The sequence below is a fragment of the Phascolarctos cinereus genome, unplaced genomic scaffold (genome assembly GCF_003287225.1).
Source record: "Phascolarctos cinereus isolate Bilbo 61053 unplaced genomic scaffold, phaCin_HiC Scaffold_4;HRSCAF=312, whole genome shotgun sequence".
NCBI classification, from domain to species: domain Eukaryota; kingdom Metazoa; phylum Chordata; class Mammalia; order Diprotodontia; family Phascolarctidae; genus Phascolarctos; species Phascolarctos cinereus.
In genome coordinates this window covers 209,375,908-209,396,715 of record NW_027555847.1, presented here as the reverse complement: position 1 = coordinate 209,396,715, position 20,808 = coordinate 209,375,908, and the positions used below count along the sequence as shown (strand labels likewise).

General features: G+C 40.9%; 1 protein-coding gene across 4 annotated transcripts in view; it reads left to right on the top strand.

The window, feature by feature from the left end:
* PDILT (protein disulfide isomerase like, testis expressed) overlaps positions 1-20,808 on the top strand; it is a 59,085-nt gene that overhangs the window by 18,792 nt on the left and 19,485 nt on the right. For 3 of the 4 annotated variants that reach the window (XM_078152873.1, XM_078152874.1, XM_020965363.2), the window contains 3 exons: positions 3,575-3,781; positions 11,899-12,032; positions 18,552-18,689. In XM_078152873.1, the coding sequence (XP_078008999.1) occupies positions 3,575-3,781; positions 11,899-12,032; positions 18,552-18,689 (479 nt within the window). The remainder of the gene's footprint in view (positions 1-3,574; positions 3,782-11,898; positions 12,033-18,551; positions 18,690-20,808) is intronic. The other variant, XM_078152875.1, reaches the window with a different exon arrangement.

The following is a 20,808-nucleotide window of genomic DNA, read 5'->3' as shown; positions in this document are numbered from 1 at the left end:
TTTTGTGTGTGTATGTCCTCTTTTCCCTGATCCATCTGGATCATTTTGTTTGGCCAACCCTTACCCATCTGAATCCAGAGAGACTGGTTTCGAAAATAAAACCTTGAGAGGTGATTGCAGAACAGGGCAGCCAGTGAGGAGGTAGTGGTTGACTGAACATGATGGATGGGAGGTATCGAAAGCAATGATGATGATAAAGCAGGCAGGGGACTGAAATCGATCACAGAGTAAGGTGCAAGTTTCAATTTTTTATACATTGATTGGCAATGTAATGAAAATGATTATTCACTTTCTGATGCTGTTATGTAAGTAGCCATCCTGATTTGAGAGCTGGTACCTGGATATTGTTCCCTCCACCATTTGACGATTATTTCTGCCAAAGAACAAAAAGACTTTATAAAAACTGGCTTTCTGTTGGACTTGCAATTTGTACTCAGTAACTAAGGCAATTTGTACATTTTTCTCTCTGTCCCCGGATGTAAAAGAAATTGATAAAGTGTTCTGGTTTTGAAGAGAATCAATACCATTCTCCTTCCCTCTTTGCTGCCCCTACCTCAACCCCTATTTTGTGAACACTTGGGTATGAGAGGGAAATAAACCAGGGTAGCTACTAATATACATATTGAATGACCATGCTAACGGATGAAAAAAACCTCTCTCTTTTTTTTTAACCTTTCCAAGCTTCCAATGATGCTGTGAATAAACCTCCCAAATGGAATTATGGGTGGGGGGAGAGGGTTGAGCATGACAATCTCAGTATTTCCTACACCATTCTCCCTCATATTGGGGCATTCTAGGTCTGGGTTTCCCCACTAGAATGTTGATGGTGCCCACTGGGAATTCAAAGACTCATCTAACAGGTTATGATTTTCTAGACTTCTCTCCAAAGTAGACTGTCACTGGGGTTGGTCCTACTTTATGGCCTCTATCCCTTTACCTTCTGCTCATATATCCACCCTCTCAAATTAGGATTTTACTCAGGACTTGCCCTGATGTCTATAGTGTATAGTCCAACCTACAGTTCTGGCTCTCAACATTCCTCTTCATGTGCTGTTGCAGGGAACAGAAAGGTGCATTTGCGACAAGGTACCATGGAGAGGTAGAAGCAGGTGGCTCTGTGAGATGATATTTAAAAAAAAAAAAGACCTGGAGCCTGAGCTAATTGGCACGTAAGAGATTGGGATGAAGGGGCTGGGATTAAGACAATGGCTTCCTGGCCACACAGCCTCTCCTTCCTTTGCACAAACAACGAGGCTGTAGGTGAGTTTCTCCCCCTTCAAGACTGCTGCAGATTTCACTCAAATATATACTTGAGAAAGAGTTGCTTGTCACTCCCCTAGGGGTAGCTTGAATAACCAAAGATGCCTTTGTCTCAGAGAACCTGGTCCTGACACTGAATTCAAGTCACTCATCTCCTAAGAACTACATCCTCTCATACTAAAAAGAATTGATGGATGTGATTGTGGAGTGAACATCAGTGATCTTTGAAAGATCATGGAAAAAAGGGGAAACAACTACAAACTGGACAGTTTTATCAACATAGCTGAGAATTCAGGACTCAGTCATGCTAGACACAGCATTTGGCAAACCTTCCCTCATTAGGGTGCCTTGGGTCTGGGAAGCTCACATCAGACCATCACCACTTTCTATTTCAGGAAGGAAGCAACAGAGATTCATGTGACTGTTGACAAAGTTTCCAAGGAAGCAAATTGTCTTTTGTGCCCTTCCAATCCTTATTTCAATGTCTCACAAAGGGCACTGAAGTGAGAGACCATGAGAATAGCCTCTCATTCTTATTTCTAGTCTATACTCAAGGGGCCTACCTGGTTCTCAGGTGCCTGTCAATCTTAACTCAAACTTTTTATTGTTAACAATTTAACCTATCAGTCTCAGCATTTCAGTAAGTATAAAAGGCTTTTGTCCTTCAAATCACACATATCTGACTGCTCCTCAGTTTCCTTTGCTGGATCCTCACCCAGATCAGAGGCTCTAATAGATAAGTGTTCCTCAGGTTCTGTGCTGGGCCCTCTTCTTTTCTACCTCTATACTGCTTCACTTGGTGATCTCATCATCTCCCATGGATTTAATTACTATCTCCATGATGATGATGATTCTTAAATTTACATTTCCTGCCCTAAAATCTCTTCTGACCACCAATCTGGCATTTTAAGTAGACATTTTACACTCACGATGTCCAAAACATCTTAAATTTGTTATGTCCAATTCTTTCCCCCTAAACCTTTCTTCTCCCCTCCTTTAACTTTCCTGTTACTGTGGGGGGCAATGCCATCCTCTCCATCCCTCAGGATAAAAACTTAAGAGTCACCTTGGATTCCTCTTCTCTCACCTTGAACAAACCAATCTGTTGCCAAGGCTTGTTCATTTTACCTTTGCAGCATCTCTGAGAATGTGCTCCCTCCTCTCCTCTGACACCGCTATCACTGTTATGCAGGCCCTCGTTACCTCATGCCTGGACTATCACAATAGCCTGCTTGTGGGTCAGCCTGTCCCAAGTCTTTCCCTCCATTCATCTACCAAGGAATTTTCCTAACGTGTAGATTCTATCATGTGAGCCCTCCTAATCAATAAACTCCAGGGGCTCCCTCTCATCTCCAGTATCAAATACAAAAGGCTTTGTTTGGTATTTAAAACCCTTCACAACTTAGCCCCCTTCCTACCTTTCCAGTCTTCTTACACATTCTTTCCTACCATATTCCTTTCGATTCAATGACACTGGCCTCCTTGCTGTTCCATGAACAAGACACTTCTCTCTCAACTTCTGGCATTTTCTTTGGCTGTCTTCCAAGCCTGGAATGGTCTCCATCCTCAATTTTGCCCACTGACTTCCCTGGCTCCCTTTAAGTCCCAAATTAAGTCCCATTTTTTACAGGAAGCCTTTCCCAACCCCTCTTTATTCTAGTACCTTCCTTCAGCTAATTATTTCCTATTTATCCTGTGTACTATATGTTTCTATACATTTGTTCGCCTGTATTTGTTTACATGGTGTCTCACCCATTCGATTGTAAGCTACTTGAGGCCAAAGGCTATCTTTTGCCTCCTTTTTGTATCCTCAGCACTTAGCACAGTGTCTGGCACATAGTAGGAGCTTAATAAATGTTGATTGATAGATAGGCAACCTACTCCATCTACCCATAAAGACCAGCCTTTTATTCATTCATGTCCAACCATTTGTGACCTCATTTGGGGTTTTCTTTGCAAAGATACTAGAGCAGTTTGCCATTTCTTTCTCTATGGTCATTTTACAGATGTGAACTAAGACTAACAGGGTTAAGTGAATTGCCCAGGGTCACACAGCTAATAAGTATATGAGACCAGATTTGAACTCAGGAATATGAGTCTTCCTGACTCTAGGCCCAGCACTCTATCCACTATACCACCTAGCTGTCCTACACTAGCCCCATGCAGTAGATATACTTGTCTGTCTGTCCCTATATGCTCCCTCTTTTGTTTAGGAACACCAAAGAAGATTACTTCTTATTCTTTTCATCCCTCCCATCTCTAAATTAATGCCCCTCCTTCATCATCATTTTTTCTTGCCTTGTTTGTCTTCCAGATAATCCTCTATCAAAAGAATCCCAAAATCTGATAAAGGAAATGGGCAAAGCAGTGGATATAATTGGGAAAGAAAATGCTGGAGTACTGTTTGGCAAAGTGAACATCACCTCTGAGAAGTTGTTGGAGCAAGAGTTTGCTATCAAAGATATCCCCACAGTGAAGCTTTTTGTTGAAGGTCAAAGACAGCAGCCCATTGATTGCAGAGGTAACTGGCCCCAGTCCCTTCTTTGCAGGTCCTCACTCTGGATGGAGCCCTGTTGTCTCTGACAACTGGATTAGGGGAAACAATAGCTAGACTGAAGAAGGAGAGCTCATTCAGCACCTTAGATCATTAGCCTAACTGGGCAGGCCTCCAAGCTATACTTTGGGTCCAATCTCTTGTCACCAAGTCTCAGCAGAGCTTTCTCTGTTCCATCAGCTGACCAAGGATGTCACCTACACATGCAGTGCTGGAGGCAGAGGAGAGGAAGAGAGGGCAGGGAGTGGAAGGGAAGGAAAAGGATGGGTTTTTCCCCCTAGAACCTGTTTCCCCACCCCCCTGCATCCCAAGCCCCTGCTATTATGCTGAGCTCCTTTTAGCCTACTTTGCTTTGCAGTTTGTGATGATGCTCAGAGTTCATTGTGGTCCCAAGACTTCCTGGTTAACCAAAGGGGACACTGAATCACAGCAGAAGGATGCAGAGAATAAAGAAACTCCCAGAAAGTCTGGGGTATTACTCAACTGAATCTGAACACAGCCCATATCTGGGTCTGAGAATACCTGGGCCAGCTTGGCCTGAGGGTGGCTAGCTGGATTACTTCAATGTCATTTTACCCCACCTTTCTCCCAGCCTCAATTTTCTCTTCTGTCAAATGAGAGGATTGGATCAGGTGATTCTACCATTCTTGTCCCATCTAGCTTGATCTTTCTTTGAGGTGGTGGCAAGGATGCTGGTCTTGGAGTAAGGATATGCCTGACTTTAAATCAAACCTCTGAATATCGGTTTACCCCCCTGTAAAATAATATCTGCTGTACCCACCTCACAGTATTGACATAGGGATCAAATGAAATAATATCAAGAAAGCCCCTTCCAGATGTTATTCTATGAAAGGGAAACTTTTTCCTTCTCAAGCTTCCAATGATGAGAACTAAGCCTCCCAAGGGGAGTGGGGGAGGGGAGGTTTGAGTATGTTGGATGGGGGGGGCGGGTTTGTGACTCCGAGGTCTCCCTCAGTTATGATAATGATGGTCTTAATTTTCTAATACTGAGCCTGGGGCTTTCAGAGACCGGATTTCACGGTCTGTAGGAAACACAGGGGTCCCACCCCCTATGGAAGTTGTCAGTGAGGTCCACGGGAGAAAGAGATGGCTTTGGGGGTAAGAAGTGGATCCTGCCAGGAACTGATCGTTTTGAAGGGGGTTAAAATCAAGGGGGAATTTCATTAGTGGAGATTCTGACTCCCAAATTTACGCTTGGGAGGCAGCGTGAGGCAGTGGAAAGAGGACTAGATTTGGAGTCCCCTGGGTCTGTTTTGGGGTCCTGCCTCTGCAGCTCATAGCTGTGTGACCTTGGGCAAGTTATCTGCCCACTCTGAGTCTCATTTTCCTCATTTGTAAAATGAGGAGACTGAAATTGACTGCCAGGTCCTTTCAAGCTTTGATCTGAATGACCGGTGGATCATTAATTAATCTATGATCCCAGTGACTGATGGCTCATTAATAATAGATCCTAATTTATGATCTAATCTATGGCCATAGAGAGCAGCTCATAAAATAGCACAAATACAGACCAAAAACAAGGGAGACAGGATGGTATGGTGGAAAGAACATTTTTAGTTTCTTCCTAGTTTCTAGTCTTGGCATTGGCACAAATGAACTGCTCTTTAGCAAATCTCATACATTCCCTGAGTTTGAGTTTCCTGTTCTATGAAGTGGTAATGATACCATGTGCCCCATTCGAACCTCAGGGTATTATTGTGAGGATTAAGAAATAAAGGATTGTGAAAGGCTTGCAATTATTGCCACAGAGCTGGCTATTCAGGGTAGGACTCTCTTCCAGGAATAAAATGGGCAAATGTCCCAGAATCCAGTCTCTAGGCCAGAGTTTAAGCTGTTCCTGCTCCTTTGACATCAGGTACTATTACGGAATCATTAGAGCCAGAACATGTTTCAGTGGTCATCCAGTTTACTACCTTCCCTTCATTTTACAAAAGAGGAAATTGAGGTTTAGACAGGTTTAATGGTGTGATTCGAACGCAGGTCTTTGGACTTTAAGTGTGTCATTTTTTTCTACCACATCTTACATCTGGAAAAGAGAAACTGCAACTTCCCTCCAGACTGGGGCTTGGTGTGGGGAAGTGTGGGGAAACTCTGGATCCAATGGGTAGCCCAATTTTTCTTCCGGGGTTACCCTTCTGGCATTCCTGAGCTTGCCCTCGCTTCAGTCTAGATTCTTCCCCCTGCCCCATCCCCACTTGCTTCTCAGATACTTCAGAGTGAAGGAGACATCCAGAAAACAAAGGCTGGGTGGAGAAGTCCCTCTCTGGATTTTCCCTAAATAATTCTCCAAATCCTTCCCTCTGTACCCATGGTATGCTGGATCTGTTCTCAATAAGCATTGTTTTCTGACTAGTCCACGCTTTATTGGAAATTCCCTAGTCAAGGCATCATCCTCATCAAACATTCACAGAACACCTAACATATACCAGACCTCTCAGATTGAAGAAATGTCTCTGACATGGAGGAGCTTGCTGGCTGGTTGGGGAGAAAGGTCAGCCTTCATCCCCATCCTCCCTCCTTTTATAACATTCTAAGGCAGCATACACTTAGTGTCCAATATGTGGGAGACACAGAAATTGCCACAGCATCTTGGAGAATGGAAAGAGATCATTTCAGGCTGAAGGGAACCTGAATCTCAAAGCTAGAGCTGGAGCACTGGATGATGAGCACTAGAGAGAATGGAGCAGGTAGTGTGATGTCTAGGATTGACTTTGGTTTACTGAAGTTCTCTGAGTGGCCAGCAGAGGGCAATGGTTTCCTGTACCAAAATTGCCAGAACAGCTATGGGTCAAAAATTAACAACTGTCTAGGTTATGTAAGAGGCAGAGCAAACACTGTGGTCTGTGTGAGCAGCAGAGTTGTGGGGCTGCTGGGGAGGGAAGGGCAGGAGGGGGAAACTGATTAGATGGGAGGGAGGATAATCGCTGTTCTAGTGATGTTCTAGTTCACTTTTTGAGGGAAATTGTCATCAAGGAGAGGGCTAAAGATTAAAGCATAGAAAACCTCATTCTAATATGTTTGCTTGTGGGCCTGGAATTTAAATAAAGAGAGCTGTTGGTGAAGAGGGATCTAACAAGGAATTTTTAAAAATTGCCCAGAGTGGTCAGCTGTATCTCCATCTTCCTACAGACTTACTCCAACGATTGGGGGGCTATGTGGGAGGACAGAAGAGGAGAGGAACTGAGGCCTCCCTGTGAGGGCCTCAGGTTTAAAGGTGCTCTTCTCAACTAGTTTGGGCATCCATTGGTCCTCTATTCCTTATTTCTGGAGGTACAGGCCTGACCCATGGGCCTGCTTTCTTTCTCGCATGTCTAAATTTGCCTGGAAGCACCTGGACAGGGTCTGTGAGGGTAGATAGGAGAACCTGGGAATATTTCATCTCTGAGACAGACCCCTCTATGAAGTAGAGTGATTGGAATTTATCTAAAGGCTATGCTATGCTAGAGGCATGTTGAAGATTCCCAAACCCCATTTTAAGGCCTTTCTGGGATACAACCAGACCCAAGGAAGATGATAGGAATAAGCTGGGAACCTGGGTTCTAGCCTCAGCTACGTCATTAAGCAGCTGTATGACTTTAAGTAAATCACTTAGTTTCTCTGAACCTCAGTTTTGTCACTTACCAAGTGGGAATAATATTATCTCCTCTAACCAAATGGATATCATAATATCTATGTGACATTCTTCATGGGATTGTATGAAAATGCTATGAACAATTTAAAAGGGAAGTATTATGAAAATATAATAGGCAGATGGAGTTTTTTTGCTACTTATTTAAAAGACCTATCAAAACAGTGTTTATTCCTGTAGTGAAATTTCTTTGCAGAGACATCTATGAATAAATGAGAGAAAGAAACAGCCCTACACGAGATCTCTGTAAATCATTCACAATGAGTTTCTGGCTTAGTCATTATGGCATCATCTGACTTTTGAAAGACATTGACTCCATTAAGCCATTTGCCAGGAAATGGGCTGAATCAGGCAATGCCTTGCTGCTGCATTTTGTTGTTCCAACCTGTGTGGGTGACCAGGATGGCCATGGTGACCTGGTACGAACAGAACATATTTCCAGGCATGGGGGCACCTCAGACCTGTGAAGTTTAGAGGTATCAATGAAACTACCACTCTTTCCTCTCTTAGGAAAAATAGTCAAAGGTCATTTGGAACTCCTAGTTTCTGAGGGGTAGATCAAATACAATATTGATGGGACTGGCTACCCTGAGATGGGGTATAGGCTGGAAATAGAGCAAGGCAAATTCACTGATGTTGACTACATTGTAAGTTACTAATGACAATGAGGGATTAAAAAAATAACTGGTATTTATAGAGTGCTTAAATGTGAACCAGACATTTCACCTATATTATCTCCTTTGAGCCTTACTGAACAATTCTGTGAAGTTAGGCGTTAAAATTCTTACTTTTCCTATTTTAAAGACAGGGAAACTGAGGTGAGGGTTAAGTGATTTGTCTAAGGTCACATAACTTGTACCAGAGATGGAGTTTGAGCCCATGTTTTCCTGCTTCCAAGCCACGCATTCTGTCCTCAACACTATGCTGCTTCCTGGAGTAGTCAGTGCTTTGCAGGAGGTAAAGATCCATTTATTCTCCAATTATTTATTGAAGACCTGCTGAATGTAAGACACACAGATAAGAGATGTGCCTCATGCATTCCTAGTTCCAATGATTAGCTATTATGGCTTTATTATCCACAAATTTATTCTGGTTTTCATGAATGACAAACACCTGGACAAAACTCTCCCCTTCCCCTGCATTATCCACCGTAGCTGACAAGCCATGGAAATCTAAGTTTATTCAACTGTCACCTGTCTGGCACACTTTATCATCACAGGACCCTGGAGGGTAGGAGTCCCAATCAACTGATTTTTTTCCTCAGTTTTTTTGTCCGACAAACTCCCATCTGTTTCGCCCCTTATTCTTGTGATTCAGATCCACTCTCTGCTGAGGGGAAAGTTCTTTGTCCCTGATACTTCTCCCTTTAACTCTCATTTCTTTCCATTTTAGCTGAACCTCTACAATATTCTTTCTGTTCCTCCATCCTCCTCCACGACCTCTGCCCTCCAGTTCATCTATGTCCTGTGGAACCCCCATTTTATTATAAATAAATTCCCTTCATCTATACTGGAGGAGGTAGAAGAAGCTGACTTCCTTGTCCTCACTGCCCCTTTCTTCTCTGTCATTTTTCCTGACCCTTGCCATTATCATTTAGCAGTGTTTCCTCCTTTGAGGTTCAGTCTGTCTGGGTTCTTAGATACTTGTTGCAATCATTGATCAGCACATTCTCCCTCCATTCATTACCTAGCTTTGAGTCTTTCTACCCCAACCAATTGCCTTGGAAACTGGCCTCCCCTCCCTTCATACTGAAACTGCTCTCTAACTTCCCACCTTCTCTTAAGTTACTGCCATTTTCTCAGTTCTTATCTCACTCAACCTCTCTGCAGCTTTTGATACAGTCGACCACCTGTCCTCCTAGTCCCCTCAGTCACCCCAGCTTCAAGATCCTCCTCCCAGCCCCTCCTCTAGTCACCCCAAACTACTTGGCTGTATATAAGATCCACTCTGGCTACCTTTTAAAGGGCTGCGATTTCCTCATGCCTGCTCGTCCTTAAGAGTGTCACAGATCTTGAGATTCCTTAAGAGTCTGGCCTGTATGGTTCATCTTTAATAAACCTTGTCTCTGGCTGAAAGAAGACTTGGGTTAAATTCTTTTGGGCAAGACCTGCGTGTCAAGATTTTGGGCTCCCAGTACCCTTAAACCCCTAAACCTCAACACTACCATCCTTCCATCTCTCATTCACTCAGGCTTGTGACCATGAAATCATCCTTGATTCATTCCTGTCCCCCATAGCCAATCACTCGCCAAGTTGATCCTCTCTCCCTCCCCATTTCTCATCTGTTCCCTTTTTGCCATCTGTCTAGTAGTCACTCTAGTCCAAGTCGTCACTACCTCTTGCCTAAACTATTATGATAGCTTCCTAATTGACCTCAGTGCTTCTAGCCTCTCCAATCTCCAATCCATCCTCCACAGAGGTATAAACTTAACCTTCCTAAGACACAAATCTGACCAATCCTTTGCACAAAAAGCTTCAGTGTCTCCCTATTGCCTAGGATAAAACACAAACTCCCCACCTGGTGTTTAAGACATTCACGATCTGATTTCCACCTATCTTTCCAGATGTATTTCATATTATCTCCCTCAAAATAGTCTCCTAGCTATTTCCTAAACTTGACCTTCTAATTCCCACCTCCATGTCTTTGCATAGCCCTTGCCTAGAATGTACTGTCTCCTTATCTCTCCCTTCCTTCAAGGCTCAGCCCAGGTACTACCTTCTCCCATGAAGCTTTGTCTAACTTCTCTAGTTATTGGTATTTGCTTCCTCTTCAAATTATCTTGTATTTGTAAATATATACGTATTTGCATATCTATCTATCTGTCTATCTATCTATCTATCTATCTATCTATCTATCTATCTATCTATCTATCTATCCATCTATCTGTTTTTTTACCTCTCCGAGAGATTTTAAGCTTGTCAATGGGCAGGAACTGTTTCCTTTTTTTGTCATTTTATCCTCAGCAACTAGAATATGGCTTGTAACATAGTAAGCATATAATAAATTGGTGATGATTTAAGTTGACTTTAAGGTGACCCAAAGTGTCTTTTAAAACCCCCCTTTTTTTAATGCTTTTAGAAATGAAATGTAAAGGAATGGACCACAAAAGACTAATTCCTTTCTAATAAATTAATTCAACACACATTTATTAAGCACCTATTCTATGCTCAACACCTGCAACGCTCTTTCACTGCCATAATAGAATTAGAAGGCAGCCACTCTGCCCTTGAGGAGTTTATAATCCAGTTCTCATAGAATACTTAAAGCAGAGAAGGAAATGGATGGCTCAGGGGTTTATGAAGGGTGATTTGGATCACTAATTACTTTTTTCAGGGAGGAGTGGCAATCAGCAGTGGCCAGCCAACCCTAGAATCTCTGTTCACTGATCTGGCATCTTTGAAATTTGTTGGGCCTGTTATGTGGATGTTCTCCTACCCTTTGGAATAACTGATGTTTTGATTTCCGTCTGTGCCCAGGAATACAAAGACTGTCTCTAGTCATCACAACTGGAGTTGGTATAAAGAATTCTTATAGAGCCACATTAATTTAAGGTCATTGTTATAACTTTTTAAAAGTTCAGACTATTACTTGGATGTGGAGGAGGTCTGGTGGAAGGAAGAAGAATCTGGAAATAGAGTATGAGGGATGGTAACAAACATTTACATAGGGTGCATTATGTGCCAATCCTCACAATAACTCTGTTATTGTCCCTACTTTACAGTTGAGGAAACTGAGTCAAACAGAATTTAAGAGACTTGCTCAGAGTCACAAAGCTAGTAATCTGTCTGTGGGTGGATTTGGACTCAGGTCTTTCTGATCACAGGCCCAGTTCTCTATCCACCATGCCACCTAGCTGCCTCAAGAATGAATGGATCTGATGGAGTATGAGCCCAAACCAAGACCTTTGTTTCTTATCCCAAAAACAATTTGGGTCTCATTTGTCTGTGGGCCCCCAAAAACCCTTGAACTTTCTTGAACTCACTTACTTGGTCAAGGAAGTGTCAGGCAGAACATTGTATTTGAAGGTAGGAGGTCTTGAGTTTGAATACTAACTCAGACATTTATTAGTTATATGACCTCGGGCAAGTCACTTAACCTATTTTGCCTTAGTTTTCTCCTCTGCAATATAATAATAGCACATACCTCCCAGGGTTGTCGTAAGGATCAAATGGGATATTTGTAAGGTGCTTTGCAAAACCTAAAGTGCTATATGAATGCTACTATTATTATTATTATTGGAGGTAGACAAGTGCAGAGAGAGGTACAACAGTGGAAACAAGGGTCCGAAGAAGTAAGAGTTGGGAATGATGTAAAATGTGTAGAAACCTGACAGTTCTAAAGACACATTTCTCTGATTTTACAGCCTTGCCAAGGCTGGCCATTACCCACAGACACAATGTGCCTGGTTGATCATTCTGACTGTTTCTTATTCCAGGTGTTATTGAAGCCACAGCTCTCGTTGCATGGTTACGGAATCAAATTAGACTCAGTATCATGTTGCTCACTAGCCGAGAGCAGACAAAGGCCTTTATCAGCTCCAAGAAACTAGCTGTCATTGGCTTCTTTGAGGTAAGAGGAATGGAGGACCCCAACCTGGAGCTAGGCATGACATCCCTAACTCTAGTGCTATGAACCTTCCTATTGGTTAGAGTGGAAGGGAACGGGGTAAGATGGCACAGTGCAAAGGCCATGAAAGGAGGCTGTATAGAGGCTAGGAGCTCTACTTTCAAATTCTACCAAGTACCTGCAAGGTCTTTGATTCTGTGTTAGGAACTCATTGCTCTCAGGTAGCTCTGTAGACTCTATTCCTCACTTAGACCAATTATACATCTTGGTTCATAGATCAGATTTCATCAAAATCCATTGAAAATTACAGAAGAATCAGAAGATGATAAATCATAGAGCAAGAAGAGACCCCATCATTTGTAGAAGACTGAGTACCACAGAGATAAATGATTTGCTCAAGATCCCCCAGAGAGTAAGCATCAGAGGCAAAATTTGAATCCTGGTCATTCGACTTCAAAGTCAATGTTAGCTCTAATCTCTTTGGCTTTCATCTTGTTTTAAGATTCATTGTAGCACAAAAGAAAGACCATTGAATTTGGAATCAGATTATCTGGATTATAATAACAATAATAATGACATTTATAAAGTGCACACTATGTGCCAGGGACTGTGTTAAGTGATATACAATTATTATCCCATGTGATTGTTGTAACAACCTTGGAAAGTAGTTGCTATTGTTATTATCCCCATTTTTACAGATGAGGGAACTAAGGACCAGAATCACACAGCTAGTAAGTGTCTGAGGCCACATTTGAACTCAGGTCTTCCTGCTTCCAGGTTTGTTGTTCTATGCACTGAATTTTGCTACTGTGTTACCTTAATCTCTCTGAGCATTGGTTTCTTTATTTGTGTAAGGAAGGGGTTCAATTATGTGACCTCAAAGATCAAAAGAACAATCCTTCCAAAGAAGCCTATGCTCCCCCGATAGTAGACGGAATAACAATTCAGACTTCATGTGTAGTTCTGATATCCTTTGATGTGATGCCAAATTGGGCCAAAATCAGTTCTAAGCTTTACTGTGGAACAAATGGAAAAATAAGGAATAATGAGCAGTTGGGTTGAAACAGAGAAACACTTCACTAGATGAACAAGGTCAAGTTTCTCTGCTGTCTCCTTTGAAATCAGTAGATCCTCCATGCTCTGGGTTCTGGTAAGTATTTCCTAACCAGAGAAGCAATCTGGAGGTGAACAATAAAGAAAAAGACCTTAAATTTAAGAGCCAAACAAAGCCTAAGTAAAGCAAGAAATTTTAGTGGTAAATAGTATGTAGTCATTGTGGTATGAGAGGGGATAGAATACTGGGCCTGGAGTTAGGAAGACCTGGGTTCAAATCTGGCCTTAGACACTTACTAGCTGTGTGACCCTGGGTAAGTCATTTAACCTTTATTTGACTTAATCGACCAGAGAAGGAAATGGCAAACCATTCCAGTGTCTTTGCCAAGAAGACTCAGACATGACTGTATGACTGAACAACAAAAACAACAACAAATGCATTGTTTTAAATGCTGAGTTCTAGAGTTTGGATAAGACACAGTTCTTGCCCTCATGGAGCCTTTAGTCTAATGGGGAATAAGTCAACAAATAGATAACTATGAACTACACATTTCATGATACTTTAAGACCTTTAGAGAACTATTAATGCAAGATACTCTGTGAATTCCAAGGAGGAACTGGACAAAGGGATCAAGGAATATTTTATGGAAAAGAGTGTCTGAATTGAGCTTTAAAGAATGGGTAAGAATTCAAAAGACAAAGAGGGAAATAGAGGGTATTCTAGACACAGAAAATAACATGAACAGAAGTATGAAGGTAAGAGAGCGCAAGCCATGTGGTTGGGTAGGGCTAGAGAACAAAGAATAGTATAATTTTGCTGGATCTTAGAAAATATGAAGATGATAATATGAGATAAAACTGGCAATGTAACTTGGTGCCAGATGATGGAAAACATTTGATGCTGGGCAAAGGAATTTGAATACTTGGTAGGTAATAGGGAACCATTGATGATTTTGGAGCAAGGGAATTCCATTATCATCCTATGTACAAGATAGGGCAAGCTTAATAACAGTAGAAAAATAAGAGATGGCATTTATATGATGCTTTAAATTTTACCAAGCACCTTTGCAAAGACTAGCTCACTTTAGCCTCACTGCAACCTTGTGTGGTGGGTGCTTGCGGTTGATATTGTTATTCTAACCCCCCTTCCAGTGAAGAAGCCACTTCTATCAGAACAAATCAGTATCTATTTTGTGTCTTATAATCTTAGGGAGTTACTTGGGGCATTGAGAGGTTCAGTGATTTTCCCAAGTTTACACACTCAGATTCTTGTCTCTATCATTTTTATTTCAATTCCATCAGTCAATCCATTACGTCACATTCATACTCACATCAACATAGCAAAATAAAAGCATGCAAGGTATTTGTGGGTGACGGGTGGGAAGAGGGAATATGAGAAGACAAATAGTTTGGGCAAATACTATGTCAGGCCTATACTAGGATGGCAACAAAGATTGGGGGCAGATGCTGGACGTGTTATGGATGTAACCAAACAAAACTTGGTAACTGGAAAAGGAGGGGAGGGGAAAAGAGGAGTAAAAGATATGCCCAAAGTTATAGACATGGAAGAGGGGAGATGGTTGGTACCACTAACAGAAAAGCTAGTTTTGGGGGAGGGGTAAATTACCTCTTTTTTTGACTATGTGAAGCATGAGGGTCCCAGTCAGACATCTAGGTAAAAGTGGCATATAGGTAGCTGGAGATATGGATCTAAAACTCCTAGATTGGAGGTATAGATGCAAGTCTTTTGCATAGAAGTGGTTTGCTGAAGCGATAGGAATGAAGGAGTTTGCCAAGGAAGAGAGTAAAAAGAGAAGGGGCCAATGACAGATTGTCATGGGAAACTCATATAAAAGGTCATAACAAAGAAAAGGAGTGAACTAAAGAGACAAAATGTTAGAGAGGCTAGAGTAGGATCTCAGAGACTGAGAAATGAGATGATATCCAGTAGGGAGAAGCAGTCAACTGTGTCAAAAATGTCAGAGAGGTCAAAGCAGATAAAGACTGGTGACCTTTAAAAATTAGCATCACTAGAATCATTGGGGCAAAAGCTAAGTTGAAAAGAATGGGTAATAAGTGGAAGGATTGGTTATAGTTAACTTTTTACAAAACTTTAGCAATGAAGGGGAAGAGAAAGATGGCATTTGGATGGCTAAAAGCATCCAGGAAAAGCTTTCTTAGAACTGTCAAGACCTGAGCATGTTAGTAATGCTACATTTGAAATTTAACAAAAAGGCAAACTGAGGCAAATCTCTGAGCAACATAACATTTATTAGCAAGGACATGCTGCCTGTCAATAAATGGGTCAATGGTTTACCTCCATTTATGCCAAAGACCCAGAGCAAAAGGACCCTTATATAGGGTTTGAGAAGTACAGAACAACGAATAAAACAGAGTAAATGACATCATGGGAGTGGGAGCAACATGATCAGTCACAAAACTGAGGCACAGGGAACAACATAATTGGTTGGAAGTTTGGTGATGGGAGCTAGCAATGACCCCTGCCCCTCCCCCCCATCTTCTCTCATAATACTTAAGAAATGCTCATTATTTGAATGAAGGTTTGAGATGGTGACCCAGACTTTTGGACAGCAAACCAGACATCTTTGAAGAATAGCTTGGTGGTGTAAAATATTAGGCCCAACTCCCTTGTGTTCACACACATCCCCCAAGGTCAGTTAAATTATTTGAGGCAAGAATAGATCAGTGATTAGTAGGGGAGCTGTATTTTTAAACAGCCCATTACAGGATAACTGAATCTCTGAACCAAGTTCAGAGACAAAGAACTGTGACTTAAACAGTTACAGGATAAATTCAATTACTTGTAAAAGGATGAATAAGGAAATGACACAGTATCAATCCTGTCTTCTCAGTAGGCATAAAGAAAGGAACCAAAAGAAGAGATATTTAAAATGTGCAAACACCTTTCACAGTTAAGAAATATTCTTAACCAAACAAGGGATACAGGCAATTACAAAAGATAAAATAGATAACTTTGATTACATGAAGCTGAAAAGCTCCTACACAAACACAATGAATGCATCTAAGGAAGAAAAGTGATGGAATGGGGAAAAAATAGCTTTGTATCAATTTCTCAGAATTTTATTGGTTTGGTATCCAAGATATATAGATTACTAAATATAAATCCTAAAAGCCATCTTCCAGTAGCTAAATGGTCAAAAGTTAGGAATGAACTGTTCTCAAAAGAAGAATTGCAAACTATTAACAACCATATGAAAGAATGTTACTGATCACTAATAATAAGAGAAATGCAAATCAAAACAACTTTGAGATTCCATCTAGCAGCAGTAAAATAATAATAGATGGTACCTCACACTCTGCAAATTGGCAAATATGGAAAAGATATAAAAAGTTAATGTTGGAAGGGAATGGTGATGGAAAGATAGGCACACTAGTGCATTATTGGTGAAGCTGTGAATCAGTATCACTATTTTGAAAAACAATTTAAAATTATACAAATAAAAGGATAAAAATGCCCATACCTTTTGATTCAGAAATTTTACTACCAGGCATATACCCTACGGAGGCTATTGATAAGAAGAAAAGTCTCCAGATACACTAAAATACTTATAGCAGACCTTTTTGTGGTAGAAAAGAATTGGAAATAAAGTAGGTTCCCGTTGACTGGGGAAATGGCTAAACAAATTGTGATACATGAATGTAATGGGATTACATTCCAGTGCCTTGTAAGAAACAATGTATATGAGAAATACAGAAAAATATGAAAAGATTTATATGCTCTGATACATAGTTAAGTAAGAAACAACATACACAATAACTACTATATAAATGGAAAGAATAACCACAAAACAATAAAAAATGAATGTTGAAATTGCAAAGAATCGGCAACCTCAAAAGAGATATGAGATGATACCCCTACTCCACTCCTTTGCTTAGGTGAAAGGTTCAGGGGTGTGGTACATTGCATATATGTTCAGACATTTTTTAATGGATGAATTGGTTTTGCTTAGGTTTTTTTTTTATCTCTTCTTCCTTTTTTTCCTTAAAAATATTATATAATACATGGGATGGTTCTCTGGGAGGGGAATGGATACTTGGAAATATTTAGGTGTTGTGAAAGCAAAAGATACCAATAAAATATTTTTTAAAAAGAAAATTCATGAAAGATGAGGAAATGATAGTTAGAATAGGGTCCTAGTAGAAGGAGGGAATGGGATTGAGGGTTCTAATAGAGGGATTATACTCATTGAGAAGTTGGGATACATTTTCTTCTAACACCAAGAGGGGAGAGTAGGTGATGTGGCCAGCATAACCTAGCTGGATGTGGGGATCTTATGGAACTCTCATCAGTGAATTAGGACAGTGAGCCATTTGTATATATAGTGCATGAGTAGTGGTGGTGGTTGGTGGGTGAGATGTTGGCTACCCTTTAAATTAAGTAGGAAAAAGGAAAAAGAATAGGCAGTTGCTGTGGCATTCATGAAGGTAAAGTTGGATTGTCAAGTTGGGAGAGCCCAACTAAGGTTATATACCACAAGTATATGGGTTAGGAAAGGGATAGGGATTAGAATGATTTTATATATATATATATATATATATATATATATATATATATATATATATAAGGAACTCTTAGAAGAGGAAACTCACTCTACCAATGGAGATCCATATTTTCTCTGTAACAGCATTTCTGTGGCACAAAGCAGTGAGAGATTTAGTGACTCATTCAGGGTCACACAGCCAAATCTTTTGTAAAAGACAGAATGGCTGACACCACGCTCTTTACCCAGGTAGTCTTGACTCCAAGTCCAGGTCTCTTCTTACAATGCCATAAGGGTAAAGTTAATTTAATTTCTCCAGGGATACTCAACAGTCCTGAAGCAGCAGCAGCGGAATTGAATGGTACGTGTTAACCAACAACTGCAGGTTGGGGAGGCAACAGATTCTAGGGTAATAGCTAGGGATTCAGTGAGGTGACAGATTATGGAATTAAGGTTGAATATTGAGGCAAATGAAACTGGAATAGGAAAGGTGGACCAGAAGAAAAGGGTTGGATCCAAGCACTAAAAGTCATGAGAGTGAGTGGCAGGGTTAGTGTGAGTGATAAAGTAAAGAAGTAAAATAATAAGTTACGGTTGAAGAGTGAATTTGAAAGTTCAGAGTCTTGAAGTTGACACAACTCCAAGTGTGGGAGTTGCTATTCTCCAGATACCTGAAGAAACATAAAGGAGATCTTTAGATTGAGGTGTTGAGGAACTAATCAGGTTACTACAAAGAATACTGAATTTTCTGAGGTCAATGGTGGGGGATAGAGTGGAAAGGAAGACTAGGAGGCTGCTAATAATGCCATGGAGACTCCCTCAGTGTTTGGGTAGAAAATAATATGTAAACAATTTATTAGTTCCTAATATAAGACACTTAGTTCCTTGTAGAATATTTCCTTTTCCAAGCTGTCCTCATTTTTTTTGGGGGGGGCATGGGGAATAGGATCTCCATGAGGGAACAGTGGAATTCTTCTGTGAACTAGTAAAAGACTTTCCAGAGGTTCCTTTTGGCATGACAGAAAAAAGAGATATTTGGATTCGATATGGCATCACCACTGACACCATGGTAGTATTCCAACAGGTATGATTCTGAACCTTTCTGTAATGAAGTTTTTAAATGGGTACGTTTTTTTTTTAATTTTTGTTTTTTAAATTTTTTTTCCATATGCTTTTGAGTTGAAAATTTTTTCTCCCTTTTTCTCCCCCCCACCCTCCCTAAGACAGCACACAATCTGACATAGGCTTTACATTTACATACCCATTAAACATATTTTCACATTAGTGAAGTTGTAAGTAAAAATTAAAACCAATAGGAGGAACCATCAGAAAGATAAAACAAAACTCAACAGAAGGTAAAAATAAGTGAGAGCGATTCAACTTCCATAGTTCTTTCTTTGGATGTGGACAGCATTTTTCATCCCGAGGCCTCTGGAGATGTCTTAGATCCTCGTAATGCTGAGAAGAGTTCAGTTTAACATTCTTAGTCATTGCATAATGTGGCTGCTGTTGTGTACAAAGTCCTCTTGGTTCTGCTCACTTCACTCAGCATCAGACCATATAGGTCTTCCCAGGTTTTTCTGAAGTCAGCCTATTCATCATTTCTTATAGCACAATAGTATTCCATTACATTCATGTACCACAACTTGCTCAGCCATTCCCCAATTGATGGGCATCCTCTCAATTTCCAATTCTTTGCCACCACAAAAAGAGCTGCTATGTATATTTTTGTACATGTGGGTTCTTTTCTAAATGGGTAAGTTTTTTAAAGCAAAAATGAGGCCAGGAGAATGGGTTTGATCTTCATGTAGGTGAATTAGCTTCACACATTGAAAAATTATTGTCTGTGCGTACCTGTTGTGCCTCTGACCCTGACCATGCTTTCAGATGGTAGAGGCAAACCCATCTCTGCTACCAGGGAAACAATTGCAAATGATTAGAGTACAGATGCTGGGTTGGGAGCATCATCACAGGTAGGATGTTGTATAGAGAAGCAAGGGAATTATGTAATAGATGGGTTGAAGAGGTTCAGTGCCATTAGTTGAAAAGTCTGTTTTGTTGATTTAAGAAGACTGTTTGCCAAGGATATATAAATAATGACCCTAAACTACTGTAATGCTTTAAAATGTTTTCAGAAATGACAGCCCTGTTGGAATAGGTGTTGTTTGTCTTTTGTTTTCAAAGAGAAACAATCTCTTGGCTTGGGCACGACTTAGGTTTAAGTGAGGCAGAGTTGCACAAAGTCATCAGCCTCACTCTCTCTTCCAGAGTCATTGAGTCCAGCGGCAAATCACTAAATGTTCCATAGCACCTGCTTCAGTCACCTTCAAGGCCATTGGAACAAATTGTTCTCATGCACCCATTCCTCCAGGGGGACACCTGCTTAGGGTAGATGCTCCCCTAAATCACTGCTAGGTTTGAGGCATATTGGTTACCCTCAACCTGGTGTAGCCCATCTGCCAAGGCAGGTTTACCAGGGTATGTCCACTGCACATGCTACAGCTTCTTGGAGCCACAGGTGAGAGTTGAGTGCCAGGTAGATAAGCAGCCCTGGAACAGGCTTGGCAAGTCCTTACACCAGAGGTCCTAGTCCTCCTTGAACACCTCATATACCCTGTTAGAATAGGTATCCATCCAGTTATCATCTCATAGGGAATATTTGGAATGGAGTGCAACTTTAGACGTCATTTCCTAATCTCCCCCTTAGAGGGTTCAACTTCTTAGATATACCTAGTCCTACCAACCAAGGTCTAAGTAGTCCTACCAAGCTCCATGAAGGCAGGGGACCATATCTTAACTCATTTTTGCATCTCTCTCCTAGTATCTGGCATATTGTTCTGTACAATGCACATATAAGATACTTAAACATCTGTTGAGATGAAGTAGAAAATCCAATTCATATAATCAACCATCAAGGAAAACTGGCTTAGGGAAATAGAGAATACCTAGCTAGAGCTGGCTAGTCATAAAGACCTCTATTCATATACAGTGAAGAAAATCTGAGAACTCAAGACAATCCTCGAGATGGAGGAGAAAATATATGATTTCCCTGACTGGCCTATAATCTGAATATAGTCTTTTAGTCACTTCAGGCATGAAAAGAAATATAGGTGAGAGAAAAGGAAAAGGGAAGGGGGAAAAGAAGGTCATGAGACTGAATTACAGAAGAACAGAATAATTTCTCCTTGAAGTTGCTCCTCTCC